General features: G+C 41.5%; 1 protein-coding gene across 2 annotated transcripts; it reads right to left on the bottom strand.

Moving 5' to 3' along the window:
• Nucleotides 1-4,602: 4,602 nt before the first annotated feature.
• LOC119730563 (lysophospholipase D GDPD1-like) lies at nucleotides 4,603-21,729 on the bottom strand. 2 transcript variants are annotated; one of them, XM_038203539.1, is made up of 10 exons: nucleotides 21,573-21,729; nucleotides 19,291-19,469; nucleotides 18,508-18,550; nucleotides 17,193-17,328; nucleotides 16,801-16,846; nucleotides 15,562-15,686; nucleotides 14,413-14,502; nucleotides 12,839-12,978; nucleotides 7,439-7,538; nucleotides 4,603-5,921 (listed from the first exon to the last, which is right to left on the bottom strand). In XM_038203539.1, the coding sequence occupies exons 2-10, from the start codon at nucleotides 19,427-19,429 to the stop codon at nucleotides 5,715-5,717; spliced, it is 1,026 nt and encodes a 341-aa protein (XP_038059467.1). In that variant the 5' UTR covers nucleotides 19,430-19,469; nucleotides 21,573-21,729; the 3' UTR covers nucleotides 4,603-5,714. The 2 variants fall into 2 exon arrangements, with proteins under 2 accessions (XP_038059467.1, XP_038059468.1); XM_038203540.1 differs by lacking the exon at nucleotides 12,839-12,978 and adding an exon at nucleotides 11,307-11,446.
• Between the last annotated feature and the right edge of the window lie 1,006 nt (nucleotides 21,730-22,735).

Here is a 22,735-nt window from a genome sequence, read left to right as displayed (position 1 = left end):
TTTTGGAGTGTGAAACCCCGTATGTGGGTTGGCAATAAATGAAACATGGTTTTGAGAACTAAAGCTCTTCGAAGTTAAATTTTTTGGTTATAAAATATTTTTCCCCTAGTTGTGCTTTCCACTATGCAAAGCCTCGGATCACGTTTGCTCAAGGTGTGTAACAAAAATCCAAATATTTCAAACTATTCCCACAGTCCGGGCTTCATGCAGCAAAAGGGTTATCAATGGAATGCTGCCGGTGTAGTGTGAATTTGGACTTTTATGAAATGTGGACTCGATTGTACTGCACATGTCTAAGTAAAGATGGCTAGGTCGGTGACCGGTCACGTGTGAGGGTTAAAGTCAATATAAGGTCAACTCAACGAGACCAGATTTCATAGTATTCCCAATGTAATATGCCACTGGTTCACAAGTTGGGAACACATGCATGGGGGGGGGGGCAACTGTGGGTGCTGCAGCACCCCCAACTTTTTGGATGGGGGTGCTGGAATACACTAAAGATCCCGTACCCCCTGGCAAAAAAATGTGTTCCAGCAGGCTTGAACACATGGTATTCCCTCTGAAATTGAAGTTTGGTTTTACAGTGAGGAAATAATGGGGTATTTGTGATTTTTAGTTCCTTTGTTGGATAGACATAATATTGAGTAGAAATCCAGTAGAAATGATGTGTTGGGGTTAAGGTCGATTCATACACGCCGCGAAAGTAAACTTAGCATAACGTTTCTGACATCAAAGCTAGTGTTCGTGCTGCGAGTCCACTAGTGCTGGGCACATATAAACTTTGCTGAGGTATTCCCTGACTGAATGCTGCATGACGTCAGATTAGCTTTGATATTACAGGAAGTATGAACTGGTCTTGAAGGAGGGCTACAAAATAATAGGCACATTTGCAATACATTTTTGGAACCGAACTAAGTTACTTTTTATTGCATTGAGAATGTTAATCAAGTTTTTTTTAATATTTTAGAATGTCTGAAAATATAGCAGTTTCAAAAGATATGCAATAGTATGTTTTCTTTGCACTGATTTTCTTCAGAAGTTTTAGAATCAATGATTAAAATTTGTAATATAATCTGATAAGTACAACTAGTCTCGAATACTAGTTAGCAAAACGCACTGTAAATATTGAAATGAATAATTAATACGTTGATAGAAATTTGAATAAAATGTACAGCCCTCTGGTAAGAATTCGCAAATTTGTAACTGCATTGTAAGATCAAGTCATTGTTATAAATAATTTTCTCACTGCATATTAATTCAAACTACACGATGTCACACTTTCACACACTCTTTGGAAGAACTACTGTAGTAATTATACACGTGCATTTTAAGTGCATGATAAAGTGTCTTTTTATAAGAAATACTAAAGTCGTTCTCTTTTTTTTTTCAAAAACTTCAAAGATTTACCACAACTGGACACCTATTTTGTGCGACCTTTTAAACGTTTTATTCTAGCCCAGTCAATGGTTAGCCCCATAAATGTGGCCAATTTACTGGACTACCTCCGTAAACATAGGCCACATCCACATGTACAAAAACGTGTCGCACTTTGCCAAATTTTGATTTTCACATTTAGGCTTAGTTTGTAGGTTTTTTTTGCTTTAGAAGCATACAGGTGTACTCACCCTCTTTATAGGCTAATCAGAAAGTGCTGCCTTTTTCAGATGTCTATTTTTCGTGAAATTTCCAGATTCATTTGCACACGTTTGCGTATCAAAATTTCAACATGAAATTTCACAAAAATTAGACATCTGAAAAAGGCAGCACTTTCTGATTAGCTTATAAAGAGGGTGAGTATGCTTCTAATGCCAAAAAAACCCTACAAACTAAGCCTAAATGTGAAAATCAAAATTTGGCAATGTGCGACACGTTTTTGTACATGTGGATGTGTGGCCTATGTTTACGGAGGCAGTCCAGTAAATAGGCCACATTTATGGGGCTAAGTCAATGGTATGAAATCTACATGCAATAATGTGGCCTTGCACTCATAAAACTGTTAGGCCTAACTGATAAAAGTGCCTTTTTATAAGAAATACTAAAATCGTTCTCTTTTCTTTTCAAAAGCTTCAAAGATTTACCACAATTAGCACCAATTTTGTGCGACCTTTTAAACGTTCTTTCTACTCTAGCCTAGTCAATGGTAAGAAATCTACATGCAATAATGTGGCCTTGCATTCATAAAAATGTTAGGCCTAACTGTTAAAAATTGACCAAATGTTTCACAGTCACTACAGTGGCATCAGCCAACAGTAAAATGACAGAACCTGATTATTTTTTTAAGGTTTAAAATTTTTAATCCATGTAATCGTCTTTTATACCATGCAACAGCTTTTCATGGATTGGCCTTGAGTTTCTTGTATAAAAACTACAATCATAAAAATCTAAATACATGTATCATTTATTAATGCAAAAAATAAAGTTCATTTCGAAATTTCAATTGTAATTTTGAATGGTATGTGTCAACAATTATGTATAATTCATTTCGGTCTGATTAACTAGTGCTAATATCTTATAACTACATGTAACACTCAATTCTGCAGATTTGCAATATTTCCAAATTCAGAAAAAGTGCTAAATCTATACGAGAAAAAGGTTATTATGACAATTGCAAAAAAAGAGTTATCACTCGTTACTCTGTGTACTAAAAATAATTGTTTTGCTAAAACACAGTAAAAGTTGTTAAACATTGTGTCATTATTACACAGCCTTGACAGTCAATTAAAAACAAATGGCAGCTTAAACCATTAAAAGTATTTAAAATTGCACCCTGTACACACACTACACACAATAGAGACCATTAGAAATGATGCGCATACACGATAAGTATCCGACTCGGAAAAAAAAATAGTTGCTTGTAAAAATCACCATTTTGCATGGTTATTTTATCTTGCACAATATGAACAATGTGCATTTCACATCAAAAGGTTAAAGGGACATTGCATCCTGGAACAGCCCAATTGGACTAAAAAACTCACTCACTTTGAACGAAATGATGTTTATTGGAAAGAGCATTTAAAAATAGGATATAAACATCCACACAACTATCCTTTAAAAACTGGGCGTTCTGTGTTATTCCTGTATTATGCGTGCGAGAACGACTTTCGGGGTCCACTTTTGCGACCCCAAAAAGTCGAGCTGTTTGGGTGCTAGTTGTTATTTCATTCGTAAAATGTTCCCCTTCGCGGACGTGTAAGAAACCACATTTTGTGCATTGATGATTGGTCACCGCTGTTCCCGAGCACGGTGCTGTACTATAATATACGTACGTTATAATAGACACACACAACGTGTATATCGTACATTGACTGAACGACAGGAAAAACCTATTCGTACTCCGTCGCGTCCGATGTAAACAACCAGGTTTTTTTCTCTTTTCTTGGGAACGGTAAGACATTAGGTTGGTTTCCTTTCAACCAGATATCGATGTTTGAAACAGGATAAGTAAACAATACAAAACAAGAAATTTTCAGGGATTTCAGGACCTAGTGCCCCTTTAAGATGTGTATATGAGTTTGTTGAAATCATTAATCACCACACAAAATGATGAAAACATATAGCCATATACATGTACAAGGCTGGATCCAGAACACTGGGGGGGGGGGGGGGGCCCAACATTTTTCTTATTTCCCGAAAAAGTTGGTCAAATATTTTCCGCCCCAAATTTAATATATATGTGGTGTATGCAATGGCTACCTTTTTAGTGACGTTACTAAAAAAATATTTTAAATAATTAATGCAAGGCCAGCATCCCTGGATCCCACTTTGCCTACGTACCCCGCACCCACAACGCTCCTAATGGTCCCTATTAACTTAAATACATGTCTTTTAAGTGCTCTGTGATCTGAAAAAATATTATAATGCTTTCAAAAAATAGTGAAAGACATACATATATACATCATAATTTGTAACAATGTTGACCTACTTACCCAATTGAGTATCACACATGATCAGAATTTTCGAAGGAAAGAAAACAATTGTGCACCTTGATGAATCTTTGGTCTTTTTTTTTTATACACAAAACAAGCAGCCTCAGGACAAGCTACACAAGCCGTCTTTTGCTGGAATTGAACTTCCATGGGCGTCAATCCGTCCCCGAATAAAAATTGTTGCCTACTATAATGATTCTATTGCTCAGAATACTCCAAACTCGAAAATAATGTTTAAAAGATGATCTTTTGCTCAAAAAAAAATTGGTTTTAGTGGTCAGAAATTACCTCAGGTCACACCACAGAGCGTCTAGAATCCAAAATTTGTTGGGGGCCCTTAAGTGAGCCCTGAACCCCACACCGTCACGGCTTCGCACTCGCATTAGTGCTCACTGAGGTATATCCCCCCTCCCCCACTTTTGAGAAGCGATTGACACCCTTGTCAGAAATTCCAACAAAGTTCTTCATCTGAACCTTTTTTTGGCATAATGGAGATTACAAATAACCATACGGAAAGCATATAACCTGAACGAGGCAACTGCTTGTGATGAAAAGTCGATATATATCAGTTTGAATACATAGACATGTAATGAGGGCAGTGCTGATAAGCAGTCAGAACTGAAGGGACCACGGCAGCTGCATGCTGGCAACATTTTCAGCCTTGTAATTTTTTATAGCAATGCAGGAAAAGTTTAACTTTTTGTACATTCTGACCACACAATTCAGCTCCCAAGTTTGTGAAAGTGGGTAATGATTTATAAAAAAAGTTTGTGTATTTGTGACAGGTAACAGGTGCCTGTATAACTGTACTTATCTTCAAGTAAACTTGAATCCTCGATCCTGATTGGTCGATCCATAGCAACAAGCCGTGCTACATATAACCTTGTAGCACGGCAACAGTCCATACCCGCGTATTGCACTTTTCTAAGATGCACGTGCCATTCCATACAAACACGCACGTGTAATAGATAGCCATTTGTGTATTGCGTGCGTGTTAAATTTTTTAGTGTTTCAAGTTTGCTTGAAGATAAATTCGTTATTACGCTCGAGCTGGTAGAACATGGAAAATGTAGTGCATCTGTGGTATGTGGGACACAGACGCGCTACATTATTCCGTGTTCCACTTGCAGGATAACTAATACAGTGGAATGCCGCTATACTGAACACCGTTATACCGAACAATCGGCTACACCGAACGTCATCCTTGGCTCCCGGTTTGAATGTACAAAACATACCGAACATTGTTGTTGGAAAAAAACCAACAGATTAACAAAAACAATCTACCGGTTGTACAAGTATTAAACACTATTTAGGCCACTTTTAATTTCCCAACATCAAACGACCCATAGTTACATCGTGTTTAAATGTTGAAGAGCGATAGATAGCTATTATTTCCCCAAGGAATAAAAGGGAAATCCAGCCCTTGCAAAAGTTTCATGACGACTCCTCGTGCGGCCGCGGGATGTGAGAAATGCCAGTTCACTATTGGTCAAACATGTCAAAAGAGGGTACCGGTGGTTCAAAATCGCTATACTGAACAATCGTTATTACGTACACTTTCTGTGGATCCCACGATGTTTGTAATAGCGGCGTTCCACTGTAATGTATATCACAATTCAATTCCCAATCCAGTCCCAAATAACACTGGATGAACAACAACAAAGGAATGTTTTGTCACAGTTTATGTGAACAGCTTGCGACTAAGCTTGGGACTGGATGACTTGCAATGGACTTTTGGTCTATCACAAGTACCTTGACTTCAACACTTCAAAAACCAACGGTCCTTATCTATTTACTGGTACCAGTCTGCTGTTCCACTCCGTTATCAAATGTGTGATAGTTGTCGCTATTTTGCTGCGACTGTCCGTCCTGCCAGTGGCCCTTCTCACGCATGTACTCGGCCAGCTTGACAGGGTAGTCGGTCATGATGCCGTCCACGCCTTTACTCATGGCCCTGTCCCACTGTGTCTCGTAGTTGAGCACCCACACGTAAACCTGTCCAAGAAAAGGACGAGCAAGTAACTCTCATTAATTTGCCTGATCAATTTTCTGTGCGCAAGTACCAATTTACACTGGACAAGCACACATATCCACCAGTATTGGTGCTCAAGGCACTACTAGTACATGTGCATCATTATTACCCTGCTCATTGGGCCAATGAAACATTCCAAAGACAATCTCAGCTCCCTGGGGAGTATACAGCTCGATGCTGCCATTTTGGGGCAAAGCAGCTAAAATCTACCACAAAAACCATCTCAGCACTCACAGGTACCCTTCTACTTCTGGGTGGGGAGAAGCAATATTGACAAAGTACCTTGCCCAAGGGCATTCATACCTTGCCCAAGGGCATCCGCACCGTAACCCCAGGCTGGACTTGAACCCACAACCTGCAGAATTACCCGCAGACCACAAATACAATGCTCCAGACCACGAGGCCAAGACACTCCACGACCAAATTGGAAAAAGAAATCTACGACTAGCGCTCTCACAGCTTGAATTTGAGGTCCCAAATTGTGTACCCTCAAACTTGAATACGTGAAACCACACATTTTCAAGTATAGTAGTTGGGTATAGTATGTAGTTGGGTATTCTAAAAATTGGGGGTCCACTTTTTTTCAAACATCCCTGTTACATCTCACATCTATGGTTTTATTATTCTGATGCACTCCTTCATGCAGTCGTCCTCCAAAAGTGATTATGAATAGCAGAGTACGTTCCCAACTTGAACAATTAGAATATTGTCTGCAGTCATTTGTAATGATACTTGAATGGCAAATTACAAGTACCAAGGTAAACTCGGTCAGGAAAAAAAGTCACACTTGGACCTTAAAGCTATAGTCCATCATTTGTAATTTGTGCATTTTGTTCGTTTGAAGCAACAAAAGAGTTCAAAATCTAATAAAGGATACTAAGCAACTAACCTGATAAAGTTTCAGCTAAGCTTCAGCTGTACATTCCGAGAAAAACAGCATTCTAAGATCTCAATTTCAAATCAAAAGTTACTGAATTATGTTTTGAATTGCAGCTATACGCGACGTCACGCACTGATCCGACGAATTATAACAATCGCGTGCGCGTGTGCGTCGTTCCAATACTTGCGCGCGCTGCGCTGAATAACAAAACGAACTACTAATTTAAATTTCCTACGGTGCTTCTTAAGAATCACCGTTGGAAATGCCTTCTTTCGTTGATTACTTCAAAATGACAGTTTCCCAGAAAGAATAATTTCACAGGAAGTTTAGTTCCCTTACTATTTTTCAACTAAGTTTGTTTTTCAACAATAGTTACGCCAGTTACTTTTCGGATGGCTGCAAATGATGGACTATAGCTTTAAATTTGTAGAATAACCCAGTTGTGTGAATGATCTTTCCAACTATTATCATTATTTTAAACAAAGTGGGAAATGCAAATTTAAAGCCCAAAAGAGTGCAAAGCAGATGAATGGGTTCATTCAAACTAAACCTCTTTGATATAAACGATAAGAATTTCAATCGCTCCCTCTACACACCCACCTTAATTCCTCGCCTCTGCAGATGCCTGAACAAGACACTGTTGATCAGCAGGAAGTCCAGCATCCATAGCAGGGCTTTCTGCCATCGCTTCTGGAGGTCACTGGCGAAGCCGAGGGTTTTGAAAGAAATAAATGAGTGCAAAAAATACTCTTTTTGAGAACAGAGTTATTTGAATTTATTAGATGGAAAAAAACAATGCACTTTGGTGTTCAAGATATACATGTATTGGCTTGTCTCCAGTGAGTACCATTTTGAGCCAATATATATTATCTGTAATAACCACTTCATGCCGGGATTATTTTGACATTGACCGGACCCAATCGCAGGATTGTTTTTCACGAATTTCGATGCCAGACGGGTTCAGGCCGTCATCTAAGGGTAGCACACCCTGATATTTCCGGCCTCGCTCGCTGCAAGCGGGTCGCAGACAGATATTTCCGGCCTCACTCGTTGTGTGTTTATCCGTCATCCGTTTCAAATACCGCAAAACCTTTGCGTGTATACACGTCATCCGACGCGAACTGGTTAATAAACAGCTAATATAACATGTATATCTCATATTCAAAACTTTTTGCAGGGTTTTTCATTTTTGCATGAATATTTGTTAGTCGGCACAGAAGGAGCTGGCCAACCACTAGACTGATTGAAAGTAATTAACTGGAACTTATTTAGAATTCATAAATACCTGATGAGACAGTTTACCCCATTTCCTATTGGTCGAGAGCCCATCACATGGGTGTTTCTTAATTAACTTGCAATTTAAACACTGGTCAGCGATGCTTGAGACCAGTGTTTAAAAATGCTCTCTGTACCATATGAGCGCAGTACGCACGACGCGCGTCAGCCGGCTACCGCCAGCTGCTTGAGGACCACTGATGTGATCTCCATATAAAGCATGATGTTGAGAACATCGCGCAGACGTTGCAGACCATGAGTGGCCCGATCTAAACATGGAGTAAAATGATAGAACAAAATTGTCTCTCGCTGTAAACTGTCTCAGGTTGAAATTTTTGTCAATTTTTTGACTTTGTATGGCTTCTGATCGAAAAGGTATTGATGAATGGGGATAATAGTGCGATTGAGCAGTTATAAACATGATATTTAAAATCAGTTAGGGGTCTTGTCGGCGATTATAGTCGTTGCCCTCAGTCATTATCGGACCCCTAACTGGTTTTAAACCACATATTTATAACAGCTCCATCAAACTATGATCCCCTTATTAAGGAACCAATGCCTAAAAATGATAAACTTCAGGCAAAAGCCAAACAGTCAAAGGAAACTTTGTAGATGAAACAAAAAATTAAAGAACAAAACCCCAAAAGTTCAAGTTAACCAAAAATGGAAGAAGGAAGTTGAAAACAAAATCAAATTTGAAAACAAAAAAAATAAAAAATTCAAATTAAAAAAGAGGAAAGTATTCTTTAAGAAATGAAAGCGATATGTGTTTGTCAATGCATTAGTAATGGGTACGTTGGTGAACATGTAAAGGCATGGATTACAACACGGGTTGTTAAACTCATTCAAAATTAACAGCAATGTTTCATGAATACTATGCAATGTTATGGGTTTGAGCCCTTTGACATAATCCTATGGGAAGAGAAATGCCAATTTTTTTTAGTTTTTTTTGGGGGGGTGGAGGATTTGTCGTTTGTAAGTCTGAAAAAGCAAAACCTTTATACCCAAGAATCCTTGTAAGAGTTATTTGCAGAGCTGAGTGCAACTGACACAGAACACGACAAACATTTGAGTCAATCAATTAGCAGACAGGTGTAATTAATGTAATGTTAGGGTAAGATGGTACCAGTGGTTCATTGTAATACATGTACACAACTACAGGGCCCAATTTCATGGCTACATGTGCTTACCGTTAGAGCAAAATCTATACTAAATGCAGCAGAAAATTCTGTGTTAACAGTAAGCGTATTTCAGGGGTAAGCAAGGATTTGTTGGCTCCTTCGCATGCATACATCCCGTAACTAAGGATTCTGTGCTTACAGGCTTAGCGCAGATTTTTTTCTGCTAGCGTTGTTATTCGCCAAATGGTGATCGTAAGCGCGGAATTTTGTGGTCAGCAGGGCCGTGAGATTGGGCCCTGGTCTCTAACCTTAAGAGTATCCATTATATGCCACCAACCTTAAGAGTATCCATTATATGCCACCAACCTTAAGAGTATCCATTATACATGTATGTCCTGCACCCGATTTCATCAAACTCTTCGTAACTTACGATGCATCGCAGTGATGCGACTGCGTCGTACCTCTACGATGCGTCACAGCTGCGACACGTCCTGCGATCCGTTTCACGAAACACGTCATAAGTGCGACGCGTCATAGGTGTATTTATAGCACAACTCGATGACTGTTTTATGTATTTAGTCAGCGTACAGTAAATAGTCGTCTGATATTCAACAAACAGTCGTCGGATCTCAGCTCGAAATTTGTTAAAACGTAAAACAAAATGGCGGCCGTGCGATGCAATTTTGAAGGAAAACAAGCTCTCATTGGACTGTATAGCTACTTTGAAATTTCAACTCTAATATTCCGGTCTAATTCATAATTATTCAATGAATTTCCTATTTTCAACTTTACACACATTGCCTCGGTATTATAAGTCAAATTAGGTTTTGCCCTTCACCGACGTTTGAACGCTGTATACTCAGTGTGTGACCTCCCGAGTGAAAGTTGGTATTATAATCTCGCTAATGTAATGTTTATGGCATAAAACTGGCTTAGAAATGACTCTTCTTATTTAGCGACGACCACTAGACACGTCTTAACTTGCGACGTGTTTTAAGCCGTTGTCAAGGAACTTACGACGCGTTCAACACATCGCAACTTTCGTGAAATGGATGATACGACGCGTCGCGAGTTGCGACGTGTTACACGTCCTAACTCGAGTTGCGACGCGTCGCAGCGCTTCGTGAAACTGGTTGCTGTAGACTTTATGTTGCTAGAATGTGTTTGGGGAAATTTGCTGAACTGACGTAGGAAATTTGCATCAATTAAAAGCTTTTAGGTTGTGACCTGCTTGTTTCAGTGCACAACAGTGATTTGTAATATTACACAATGTACATGATAAAAAAAATCTTGTGTGTCAATTGCATGATTAGACTTGGAAATTGTGGGTTTTGACGGTCATGTACAAGAACAAATCTGTCTTTGATCGGTTGCAATTGACCGATTTGTAACTAATTGTTTTTATGCAGACATTCAGTGGAGCATTGCTAATTGCTAATTGTCTAATTAGCAAGAGAGCTGTTTTGACAACATTTTATAAAGAGCCCCAAACACCATAAGCTGACATACAAAAGTACATCAATACATACCATCTACCATTCATGTCTACACGGCCATGCACTTTCACAAAGAATTGAAATTGTGACTAAAATGGATCGATCAAAAGCCAGAACCAGGTGATGGTGCATAAATTGAGTTTTTGCAAGAAGGTGCTACATGTTTTACTAATAACAGCATAGAATAACAGCATGTCCTACACATGGTGGTCCAGAGATAATAAAGCGAAAACTTCTGATTTCACTACATGTGGCTACAGGCTGCAAAAGTATGAGTGGTAACAAGACTACACTGTGCATGTGTGCTGTATCGTCACACAAAAGGTCCAAATCTCACATAAAAAGCTAAAAAGCTGTTAAAGCTAGTACCAGGCATTCCAGATGAAAGCAGCAAATTTCACGAGCATTCCGAACACCTTCTTCAACCCCCAACCTTGAAAATTGAACTCTCACCAATTTTTAAAAAAGACATTTTTTAGTCAGCCCCAACACCGTAAAACAGCGCCACCAAGACAAGAGAAAGAGATAGACTACACAACTGACAAATCCACACACCACCCAAGCCAAGCATCTTACAAGCTCTTGATCAATTCTCTTCCCATGGGAATCTCCAGGAATTCCTCCTCGAAATCAAGGAACGGCAGGAGGCCAACGTAGAAGGCCCCCAGCATTTTAAACGCCGTCTTCATGCTCATAATCGTCGGGATTTGCGGCGCCTGTACATTTTCGTTTCCCAGTAAGTTTTATTTAAAACAAAAAAAAGGAAAAACAATTAATGAGAATTAATTAATTAATATGACTCACACTGTTTACCATTTGCTTGCCACCTTCCTTTACCTTGTGCCATTGACCTGTTTTGATGCCACAAAAGGCCTTTTCACACTAGACAAATCTTGGGGTTGACGCGGAGTTGACGCAGGGCCGGGTTAAAAACATGCGGCATTTCACGATCACACTTTTAACCCTGTGCCAACCCTGCGTCAACCCTGTGCCAACCCTGCATCAACCCTGCGCCGACCCTGCGTCAACCCTGTGCCAACCCAGCGTCAACCCAGCGCCAACCCTGCGTCAACCCAGCGCCAACCCTGCGCCGACCCAGCGCCAACCTTGCGTCAATCCTGCGCCAACCCTGTGCCAACCCTGCGTCAACCCTGCGCCGACCCTGCGTCAACCCTGTGCCAACCCAGCGTCAACCCAGCGCCAACCCTGCGTCAACCCTGCGCCGACCCTGTGCCAACCCTGCGTCAACCCAGCGCCAACCCTGCGTCAACCCTGCGCCAACCCTGCGCCGACCCAGCGCCAACCTTGCGTCAATCCTGCGCCAACCCTGTGCCAACCCTGCGTCAACCCTGCGCCGACCCTGCGTCAACCCTGCGTCAACCCTGCGTCAATCCTGCGTCAACCAAGCGCCAACCCTGCGTCAACCCTGTCCCAACCCTGCGTCAACCCTGCATCAACCCAGCGCAAACCCAGCGCCAACCCTGCGTCAACCCTGCGCCGACCCTGTGCCAACCCTGCGTCAACCCAGCGTCAACCCTGTGCCAACCCTGCGTCACCCCTGCGCCGACCCTGCGCCAACCCTGTGTCAACCCTGTGTCAACCCAGCGCCAACCCTGCGTCAACCCTGTGCCAACCCTGCGTCACCCCTGCGCCGACCCTGCGCCAACCCTGCGCCGACCCTGTGCAAACCAGCGCCAACCCTGTGCCAACCCTGATATTGACTTCACCCCGGGTTGAACTCAACCCTGCTCCAGACCAGGGTTGAGATTTTCAACCCAGATCAAAACTCCTGTCAGGTTCACAACACTACAGTAGTATTGGAGCAAAATAAGCTCGGTTTGCATGAAACAATGTGAGGATTAAAAATTAAAAAAATCAACCCGGGGTGGCACTGAGTTTAGTTTGACCAGGGTTGAGTTTAACCCCGGTTGATGAGAGGCTCTAGTGTGAAAAGGCCTTCTATGTGTGGTGAAATTACACACAGACTGTGGAGTTAGTACACTTGATATAAACGCAAACCTGTGACGCATCCCATCATGCAATTACATGTTCACCATGACAACCACGGACAGAATGAGGTGAACGGAAAATCTACTGAACAATCTTACAAATTGAATTTGATGACCGAATCTAAAGGGATTTCAACAAAGGTCTCTTTGAGAGGCCAGAAGGGAAGGAGTCCCGAGTAGAAAAGTAGCACCAGCTTGCCGATGCCTCCTAGGCTGAATATGAGGGGATGGACGTGATCCTGGGAGGAGGGTTAAAGGTTAAATTTCAAGAGACAAGTTTACATCAGCAAGGTGTTTTACATTTTCAAGGTTGGAAGATTCCTGCGACAACTCGATCAAAACTGAACAATGAATTTCAACACCGTGAATTTGGAGTGAATATATAATTTGACATGAATTCACCGTGAATTTTTTTTCACGGCAATGTCATTGCGAAGTATCTGGTGAAATCGCCCTGAAAATCATCACATAACCAGGACATGTTAAGGTCAAGTAAAAACATCATGAAAATGCAGTGACGCCTCCTGTGGAGCCCAGCTCATTAACTTTGTGGCTGCGTTAATCCGTTGAGCAGTTTATCAACTTTGGGGACTAATCCCCCTCAATCTTAATTAGTTGATCACAATAAACAGGATGGTGGATATTTGTAGGAGGACACTTTGTAGCTTTTGTGTACTTGGGCAGTGGGCAGTGGGTAGTAAGTGTAGCTGTCAATCACACTAATCCCGTAATCACTCAGACCATTAATCTGTGGTTTTCACACCTTCAGTGGAGGGAAGCTGGACCTGCTGCACAGTTATAAATAACAATAGACCCTTGGACCTCCAGAAGACCCATGTAAAAACACCGTGAAACTGCAGTGAGCTTATTCCCTGCTGAGGGGCCCAGTTTGGTACCGTGAAAATGAGCTTACTCACGGCGACTTCATTGTAAACTATATTTTCACGGTGTTGAAATTCATAGTGATGAGAACTTAACCTAAAGTACTTAACTTCTTAGCTTAGGACTTGAGAAGAGATTAGATTGATTTAAGACTTGACTAGATTGACCTGAGGTACGGTGAGGATTCACCAGATTATCTGAAAAATTTGAGAGTAACTTGTGTCTTGAAATTATATTTAAAAATAAGCATTGTTCAGTGTATATCAAATATACCTCATATACATTTTTTTTTTTAAATGAAACATCAATGGCATTTGAACAATTTGGGCGATTCACAAGGTAGTGCACCACCAAGAGTTTGCCATGGAGAGTCCATTTTTTCAAGTTGACGATCGACACAACGTGGCCCATTTGAATGAGTGTCAGTAGACAACTTGAGCTAATTTGTTATAGATTGGGGCATAGTGTTCTGCCGCCTTAAAAAAAACACACCATATTGATAAAAAGAAAAGGAAAGGGCAAACACATTACACATACTCGAATCACACGCTTACGAAACTACTGACCAAAAAACGAACAACTTCAAATGTCCCGCGCTGCAAATTTGTCGACCATCTCCTACAATGCACTCGAAAAAATAATCTCTCTGTGGCAAACTCTTGGTGGCGCACTGTGACTTGCCCGAATCAATCATTTGCTGCGAGTACTATGAGTTTAACTTTTAAACGATAATGTATAACTAAAATATATTCTTGTTTTTGGCGGCTAGATTTTTTTTAAATCAAACTTACTCTTTTGTGACATTTCTGGACCACAGATTCAGAGAAGTTGCCTACAACTGTGATTTCTTCTCGCTTGTACTCTATGATCATGTCGAGAACCTGTTCCAAATTAAAGCATAAAACAAAAAAAATATGATATCTTCCAGAAACGTCCAGGCTACCAGAAACGTCACTGTAATTCCAAAGTTGGATTGGTGTATATGTTTTACTTGACTTAGGACTGGATGACATACATGTACATGTAAATTAATGGACATATCAGGACTTGTGATGGACCTGCTTGAGCACATGCTGTCTCAAAATCTCTCATGATGCAGTGGTGATTTTAGAGTCTTTGAGATCTATACCAGCACTCTCCAGCGTATTGTTAACCTGATGACCTATGACAGAGAGGTCAAGCTAATTTAAATATTCACGTGCATGCGCTACATTGTACGTTCTGCCCGACTTTAAAGCATGCTGGAGGAATAGGCCAATTATGCTTCAGGTAAGACGGCACCTGATACACGGATGATGGCACCTATACACGGATGTTGCGGGCTGTTCAGAACGTTTCTTGGCAACAACATCTCCCTAACTCTGTTCTGTATGGTGCCCTTCCCCCTATCTCCACCACCATCAGACAGCGTCGCCTTCGGCTAGCCGGTCACGTTTATCGACATAATGAGCCAGCTAGTCAAGTTCTCCTCTGGAATCCTGAAGCCCCTCGACGAAAAGGTCGTCCCAACATGACCCTGAAAACATCCATCGAGCTAGAAACTGGTCTGAGTGGTCCATCTCTTTCCAACACTATGCTCGACAGGGACAGTTGGGCCCAACTCATCAAGTCATCATGAAAATGAATGAATGAATGAAGAAGAAGACGGTGTAGCGTGAATTTAGGTTTCTATGAAAATCGGACTCATTGGTAATAGTGCGCATGCGTAAGTATGATAATTAGGAAAGTGACCGGTCACGTGAGAGGGATTAACCAATAAAAGGGAAAAGGGGTCCGATTTTCATAGGAGTCGGATTTTCATGTGACAACGGCACAGGCAAGGCGTGTAGTAAACAATAAGATTCCCGAACCACTTAGTAACTTAGTAATCTCTAGTTTAGTGAAGGACTTGACTAAACACTGTGTGTGCAAGGCTTAGCAGGTCCAGATTGTCTACTCACCTTGTGAATGAGTTCATCATCATCTCTCTTGATGTCCAAGTTGATGGGGACACTGGGAAACGTCTCAAACACCTCCTGCAGGAGGGGGATTTTCCTGTCTGACGCACTGCCACAGACAGTCTGGCCTTTTGTAAAAATAAAACATAAACGATGATCAATAATAGCTGTAGCTATGTACATGAATATGAGTATCAGGAATACAGTATAAAGTAGACTATTACAAGTAAGATTTGAGGCTTTGCATGGTGGAGATACTAAATAATGAAAGGTTTTCGGAAACACCATGTGCCAATAATTTCTCAACTCAGAGAATGGTTCTGACAAGAACCAGAGGTATAAACTCGACGTTCCGGTCAGTATGCTCTGACCGTCTTCAGGAGAATGCCTACCCTAGGTCCTTAACCTTCACCTTAGACTGATGGGTCTCCTATACCCTAGGTCCTTAACCTTCACCTTAGACTGATGGGTCTCCTATACCCTAGGTCCTTAACCTTCAACTTAGACTGATGGGTCTCCTATACCCTAGGTCCTTAACCTTCACCTTAGACTGATGGGTCTCCTATACCCTAGGTCCTCCCTCTCCTGAGACTGCCACCCTACTGTTCCACTTCAGTGGGCAGCAAGCTTGCTCTAGGATCCCAGCTACTTGGCATCCACACAGGATGCAACTTCACACTTCATCGCTTTCGCTTCTGCTACATAAGTGTTTTCCTTCTTAGAGTTTAGGCATTCTCCTGAAGACGGTCAGAGCATACTGACCGGAACATCGAGTTTATACCTCTGGTTCTTTTCAGAACCATTCTCTGAGTTGAGAAATTATTCACAAATGGTGTTTCCGCAAACCTTTCATTATTTAGACTATTACATGAGCACAGACACAAGTACAGACATACTTGTTCCCTAGTTGTGGGGACTACACACGAGTGGTCCCATGGCACTATGGGGACCGAAGACGCTGTGGGGACAGCAGAAAGTCCCCACAACTCGGTCCTAATTTGCCTAACAAACAAAAATAGTATTTAGGACAAATCACTAGTCTGCAAAAAAAAAAATTCATTTGATACTCATAATATTCTCGAGCAAGAAGTATGATTTTATCGTTTTACATGTTTTGTTAATGCTTGCATGACAAAGGTTTCTTGTAGCCATCTAGAAATTCCCAAAATTTAATGTAGACACCTAGGAACACCAAACGTACGCGAGGGGTTCCTGTGTTGACAGGAACCAGATAGTACTTACCTTTACAGAAATGAACCGGTAGTGATTGAGTGATGAGGGGTAATTCCTGAACAAATGAAAAAAAAATCCACAAATCTGACTTAGTTAAACGAACAAACTTCATTAGAAAATGCACGGGAGTTTCCAACAGGCAAAACTGTCTTATTTGTCTTAGCCTAAGAAATTTTGACAATGATGGTCAAGAGCCACATGGAAGACACAGAAGTCAACACCAAGGAAGAGCTGACCGGCTGTATGGGCGACCCTGACGTGTGGCACGTCAGGCATCGTGCTCCTCTCAAGCCACGCCTGTTTGAGTCGACGAACTGACTGAACATGACTGACTGACCCATTTTACTGAGACCATGTTAAAAAATACTTTAAAAGAAAGAGTAGAGTTCTGTTTTACATACCTCAAAATCTAGTTCGCTGATGAATTTGTCCACTCCAGTCACCCTCTCTAGATGATCATCATGAGACACCACAATCTTTTTGTCTTTGGTGATCTGGCAGTCAATTTCCAGCATGTCCATTCCAGAATTCATGGCACTGCAGAAAAAAAAGAATGACACTCAGTACCTCCTAAAATGTGTAATCAGTGTAGTAACATGCACAAATACCATCCACATAATGTGTACTGGAGCACACAACAGCTTTATAGTCAATCACTGGTCACCTAGTCTGGAGTCAGGTAGGGCTGTGTATCGGAATCGGGTCGTGTACCCGGATATTCGTGTACCCGGATATCAGTGTGCCCCGATATCTGTGTACCCAGATATCCGTGTACCCGGATATCCGTGTACCCGATCCCTGATGTCGGGAACCGGTTCCAAATTTACAGATCGGGTACCCGTAGCCAACCTTACAAATTCCTTAGTAATTTCTCAGACAATGAAAAAGGAAAGTTTTGAATGTCATTCATTTGTCATTTGTGGGGAATTTTCAAAGTGAAAACCGGCCTATTTGGCAAAACAAAACAGGTGTCATGTGATGAGGCTCGTGAAAGTTGCAGTTTTCACCATAAAGCTATAAAGCTCACTGTACACACATAAATTGCTGCACTGACGCACCGATGTGGAAACTAACATGCGTTTTATGAACAATCTGAGCAGAAACTTCCGAGATATGAATTTTGGGGTTGTATGTATTTAACCCTCTATATGCAAACGTACATTCTGTGCAAAGTTGTCCTTGCAGCCAAAATCAATCAAGTGACTGTTTTCAACCCTTAAGAATCCCCAGCCCACATAAAGCAGGAATGACTGCCTGGGACTGATTAAGTAACTTGATACAGCTATGCTTTGACTCCGGGTGAGTGATAAAACAGCTGTGAGCATAACTTGCTTGCTTTGTCTGTTGACCCAGTTTGACTCGACACAGTACTTGCTTGACATGTGATCTGACTGTTGGTGACTAGGAAGTAGTAGTGAATTTTGACTGTCCGTGACGGCTTAAATAGCAGAAGGGTTAATGGGTACCCGTGTTTTTTTAGTCGGGTACCCGGTGCCCGTACTACCCGTAACTGCACAGCCCTGGAGTCAGGTCACAAGTCATTCAAAGGTAAATTGTGATTTGACTTGTGATTGCTGGACTAAACCACTGCTCTGATATAAAACAACAAAAACCCTGTGGGTATCAGAACTTTTCTTCTGAAATTATAAACAATGAGAGGAAAAACTAAAGCCGAGAAAATGGTGAAACTGTCTGCATTTCAAGAAGTACACTTACTGCTTGTATGCTGTGATGGTGTTCTCCAAATGCTCACCAGCCCCTGCAATAACAAAGCAGACGCAAGACTGTCAGTGCAGAATTAGACCAACATTTGAGGAAGACTGAATGTACGTCTACACCTGCATTAACCCTAACCCTGCTGAATCCAACAGGATCCAACTACGTCACATACCCGATGGAGCCTGTTGGATTGAGCAGTTAACCCCTTGTGTACATTCCTCATGCAAAATGTTGGATTCAGCAGGCAACTGAACCGCATTATAATGCCACGTTTTACTCCGTTGGATTCAGCGGACAACTGAAAATGAGGCACAGTGGATTGAGCAGGAAAGTCCGGTTGGACTCTGTTGGATTTAGCAGGGTAGTCCTGAGGAAGTACTAGGGGGTTAGAGTTAATGCCACTTTGTTGGAGGTGCAAATAGTCAGTGGGGAGTCACAGATTAAATTCTTTTGTAGCCAAATTTCTCAGTCCCTTATTTATATTTATTTTTAATACATTAGTAGGCCTAACGGATGACTTAGTAGGTGTGCTATAAAGGAAAACCTGAAGTCACAAAATGTATGTACTGCAGTTGAAGAATTAGCTGTGAGGTGGAATACAAGATAAACTTGACAAATTGAACCAGAGATCAATATGAGATACAGTGAAATCTGGATAAGTCAAAACCTGTTAACTCAAAAACTCTTCTAACTCAAAGTAAAAACTTATTCCCGTCAATTGTTGTTGAATAGAAAATCCATTGGATAACTCAAAACTCTTTGCTCTTAATTTTGACTTACCCCCTCTATGGGCTATCAGCCTGGCATTGATCTTGGTCTGTTTCTTCCGGTGAATCAGAAGGGGAAACCGTAGAAGTACCACGGACAACACAGCGTAGCCACCGACCAGAGATAGTGGCACAATCAATGCTGCTGACATGATCGACTGTAGTGTGCAGCTTGACTGGTTTGCAATTAAGCTAAATGATTGTCAAGAAAAGAAACAAGAAACAAAGAAATTTAAAAGTCAAGAATTTACCAGAAACTTGTACAGACATAATTTCATAACGATTTATTACTCAGTGTTGTCGGAGGGTTGCATGAAAAAAAAAATCCAGAAATTTAAAACAAATTTTGACACCAAGTTTTCCATTTCAGGAATGAAACAAATTTTCCATTTTCAGAGTTCTCTGAATCTATTTAATCATCTTGCCTTTAAGTTTTGAAAAGGTTGGTTGTTCATTTATGAAAGCCAAAAAATGGAGAGGTACAACGTCGTGTGCCCGGCAGAAGGGCATAGGAAAGATTTCCATATATACGAAGTTCACTCAACACTCTGTGTACAAACCCTATGAGAGTGGACTGAAAAATTCTAAGTGTTTTCTAAGAAAATGCTTGTATTTTCTCACTGCTCAAATTGACTTTGATGACATGAAATTGCTATCTGGGGGCTTGTTAGTCAATACAGAGGAAAATTAGTGAACTTCGCATATGGTAATCTTGCCGGCATGTAATCGGAAGCAGAATTTGAAACCAAGGCCTACTGTACTTAATCCATACTTTTCCAGTTCAGGAAGTTGTACTGTTTGTGAAATGTTCATTGTTTTTTTTATAACAAAAACAATATTATAAATCTCCTCTGAATTTTAAAGAATAATCTGCCTTAAAGACCCCCCAGATTTGCTCTAAAATGCACCAGAGAGCTTCTAAAGTTTAACAATTTTGGGGTCGGGGCCAATAAGCGGGCCCCGTTCCCAAAATTCTCACTCTCACTCTCAGCTCTTACTGAAAGTTGGCAGCCGGCAGCCCTGAGGTTGCAACATTTTTTTTCCCTTGAGGAAGACAGCTTGAGGTTTCACAAGTCATTTTGGAGCAATAAAAAAATACAAAGAGCAGCTTTAACCATTCACTTCGCCCAGGTTGAACGACGTAAACGTAGTGCGGAGTTCACCTGGCTACCAATACCATTCAACTTTCTTTCAAGTTTATAAACCATATGTTCAGCATGACAGTGCAGAAACTGCATTTCATCAGCATGGACTAGCTGGAGTTACCCAGCCCTGAGTTTTATCATTGGGTTGTCTATTAGGGCTGGAGCAAATTTTTCTCAAAACTTGTAGTATTTGCAAAAAAAATTTGAAAAATGTTCAATTTTGTCCCCATTACACACTAATTGCAACTGCAACTCACCCCAAACTTGCCTGGAATAACCATTACACAGGTCCTTGAAGTAAAAAACGATCCACGATGAAGATTCAGCCTCCAATTGCAGTGAAAACAGGAGGAATAACCGCTAACTTGACAACCTTGCTGGATTGGCCAGGACCGCTATTGGTTTGTGCACAAAAAAAATTGTGTACAATGAATGGCGGTCGATTACCATGCACGTACAGCTCGCTGGTACTAGGCGTTTTTGCGGTCGGTGCATGACGTGACGCGGAAGCGTAATACCCGATGACTGTTTCATGCATTAATAAGAGGTTCACTCGCATCACAGTGCGGTACTGGAACGGCAACCGTTGAGTTGGCCGGCTATCGTGCATTCATAGTGCAGTGTTACTGCCGTTCCAGTACCGCACTGTGATGCGAGTGAACCTCTTATTAATGCATGAAACAGTCATCGGGTATTACGCTTCCGCGTCACGTCATGCACCGACCGCAAAAACGCCTAGTACCAGCGAGCTGTACGTGCATGGTAATCGACCGCCATTCATTGTACACAATTTTTTTTGTGCACAAACCAATAGCGGTCCTGGCCAATCCAGCAAGGTTGTCAAGTTAGCGGTTATTCCTCCTGTTTTCACTGCAATTGGAGGCTGAATCTTCATCGTGGATCGTTTTTTACTTCAAGGACCTGTGTAATGGTTATTCCAGGCAAGTTTGGGGTGAGTTGCAGTTGCAATTAGTGTGTAATGGGGACAAAATTGAACATTTTTCAATTTTTTTTTGCAAATACTACAAGTTTTGAGAAAAATTTGCTCCAGCCCTAATAATAGACAACCCAATGATAAAACTCAGGGCTGGGTAACTCCAGCTAAGCATGGACATGGTTGCGGTTGTTCAAAAACAAAACAGAATCTTACCTTTATCAGATGCTAGCCAAGAATGAAAGATCTCCTTACGTGTAGACACTCTCAGAGGAGCTTCCTGTAATGTTGCAATTACACGTAAAACGTGGATGAAATTTGCCTTTTCACGATGACAGTCAAGCTGAATGACAGTCATGACATTGGAGATTTCGTCAGCTGTCCGGCCACTATTTGGCGGCGCCCGTAGAGGGCGCACTTAGTTTCCTAAAGGTACGTCCCTGCTGGTTCAACCTCGTCCCCAGTGCTTACTTTATTTCCAATCGCGTTTCCAATAGAGAGCAGGTAGTGGTGGGCGCGTACTGCTCGACACCCTGGGGACGAGGTTGCTGCTGGTTCTTATCTTCTGCACTGCATGCTAGCTCGTGCTCATAATATCCAGCAAGTCTAGTTTGTGTCTGTTGATCCCAGGGACCAGTAGCACTAGTACTAGGGTCCGCAAGTCCACATGAGATGTTCAATGAGATAATGTATTTCATCACTGGTGTTGCGCTCGAATCATTTGCCAAAGGGGGCGTGGCTGTCCCAAGATTTGTAAAAGGGGTCACGGTGGATGGCTAATTCTGTTGCCATGGTTGTAGCCAGGCATAAAAAGTCCAAAGACCTGAAGCAGTGAATCTCTTAAGATTTGCAATATTGACAGTCAACTGATGAAGTTATTCAGGGAACTTAATTAAATGTTTTTTTTCCCCATTAAGTAAAGAATTATGGTCGGGGGGGGGGGGCAAACTTAGCCACACCCCCTCAACTCCACCCTTCTGTATCAATTTGCAATTTTAGTATTTTGAACATTTCCTAACAGATGGGGGGCATTTTGCTAGTGATGTAGATCTAGGCCTTCACTTTACAATTAAGGGATTTTCTGTACAAATCCATATTAATCTGAAATTTCAGTTTGCAGATTATAAAGCACCTAACCTGGCAATTTGCCCCTCCCCTGATCAGGTGCAAAATGTGTGGGGGGTTTTTTTTGGGGGGGGGGTGCGATCTGGGGTCTCATTTTCTCAATATGATTTCTGCTGTCCCCTGAGTTATGAGGGGCGCTGGCACGGGGCGGGGGTGGGGTTATAGGCAGTGAATCCTACCCCATGAACCGAATTCTTGGAGAACAGTCACTAGCAATCACAGACAACCCATGACTCAAGAAAATGGTTTCAATA

The sequence above is a fragment of the Patiria miniata genome, unplaced genomic scaffold, assembly GCF_015706575.1.
Source record: "Patiria miniata isolate m_02_andy unplaced genomic scaffold, ASM1570657v1 HiC_scaffold_22, whole genome shotgun sequence".
Taxonomy (NCBI): domain Eukaryota; kingdom Metazoa; phylum Echinodermata; class Asteroidea; order Valvatida; family Asterinidae; genus Patiria; species Patiria miniata.
Note: the sequence above shows the minus strand (reverse complement) of the source record. Positions and strands in the feature narration are given on the sequence as shown.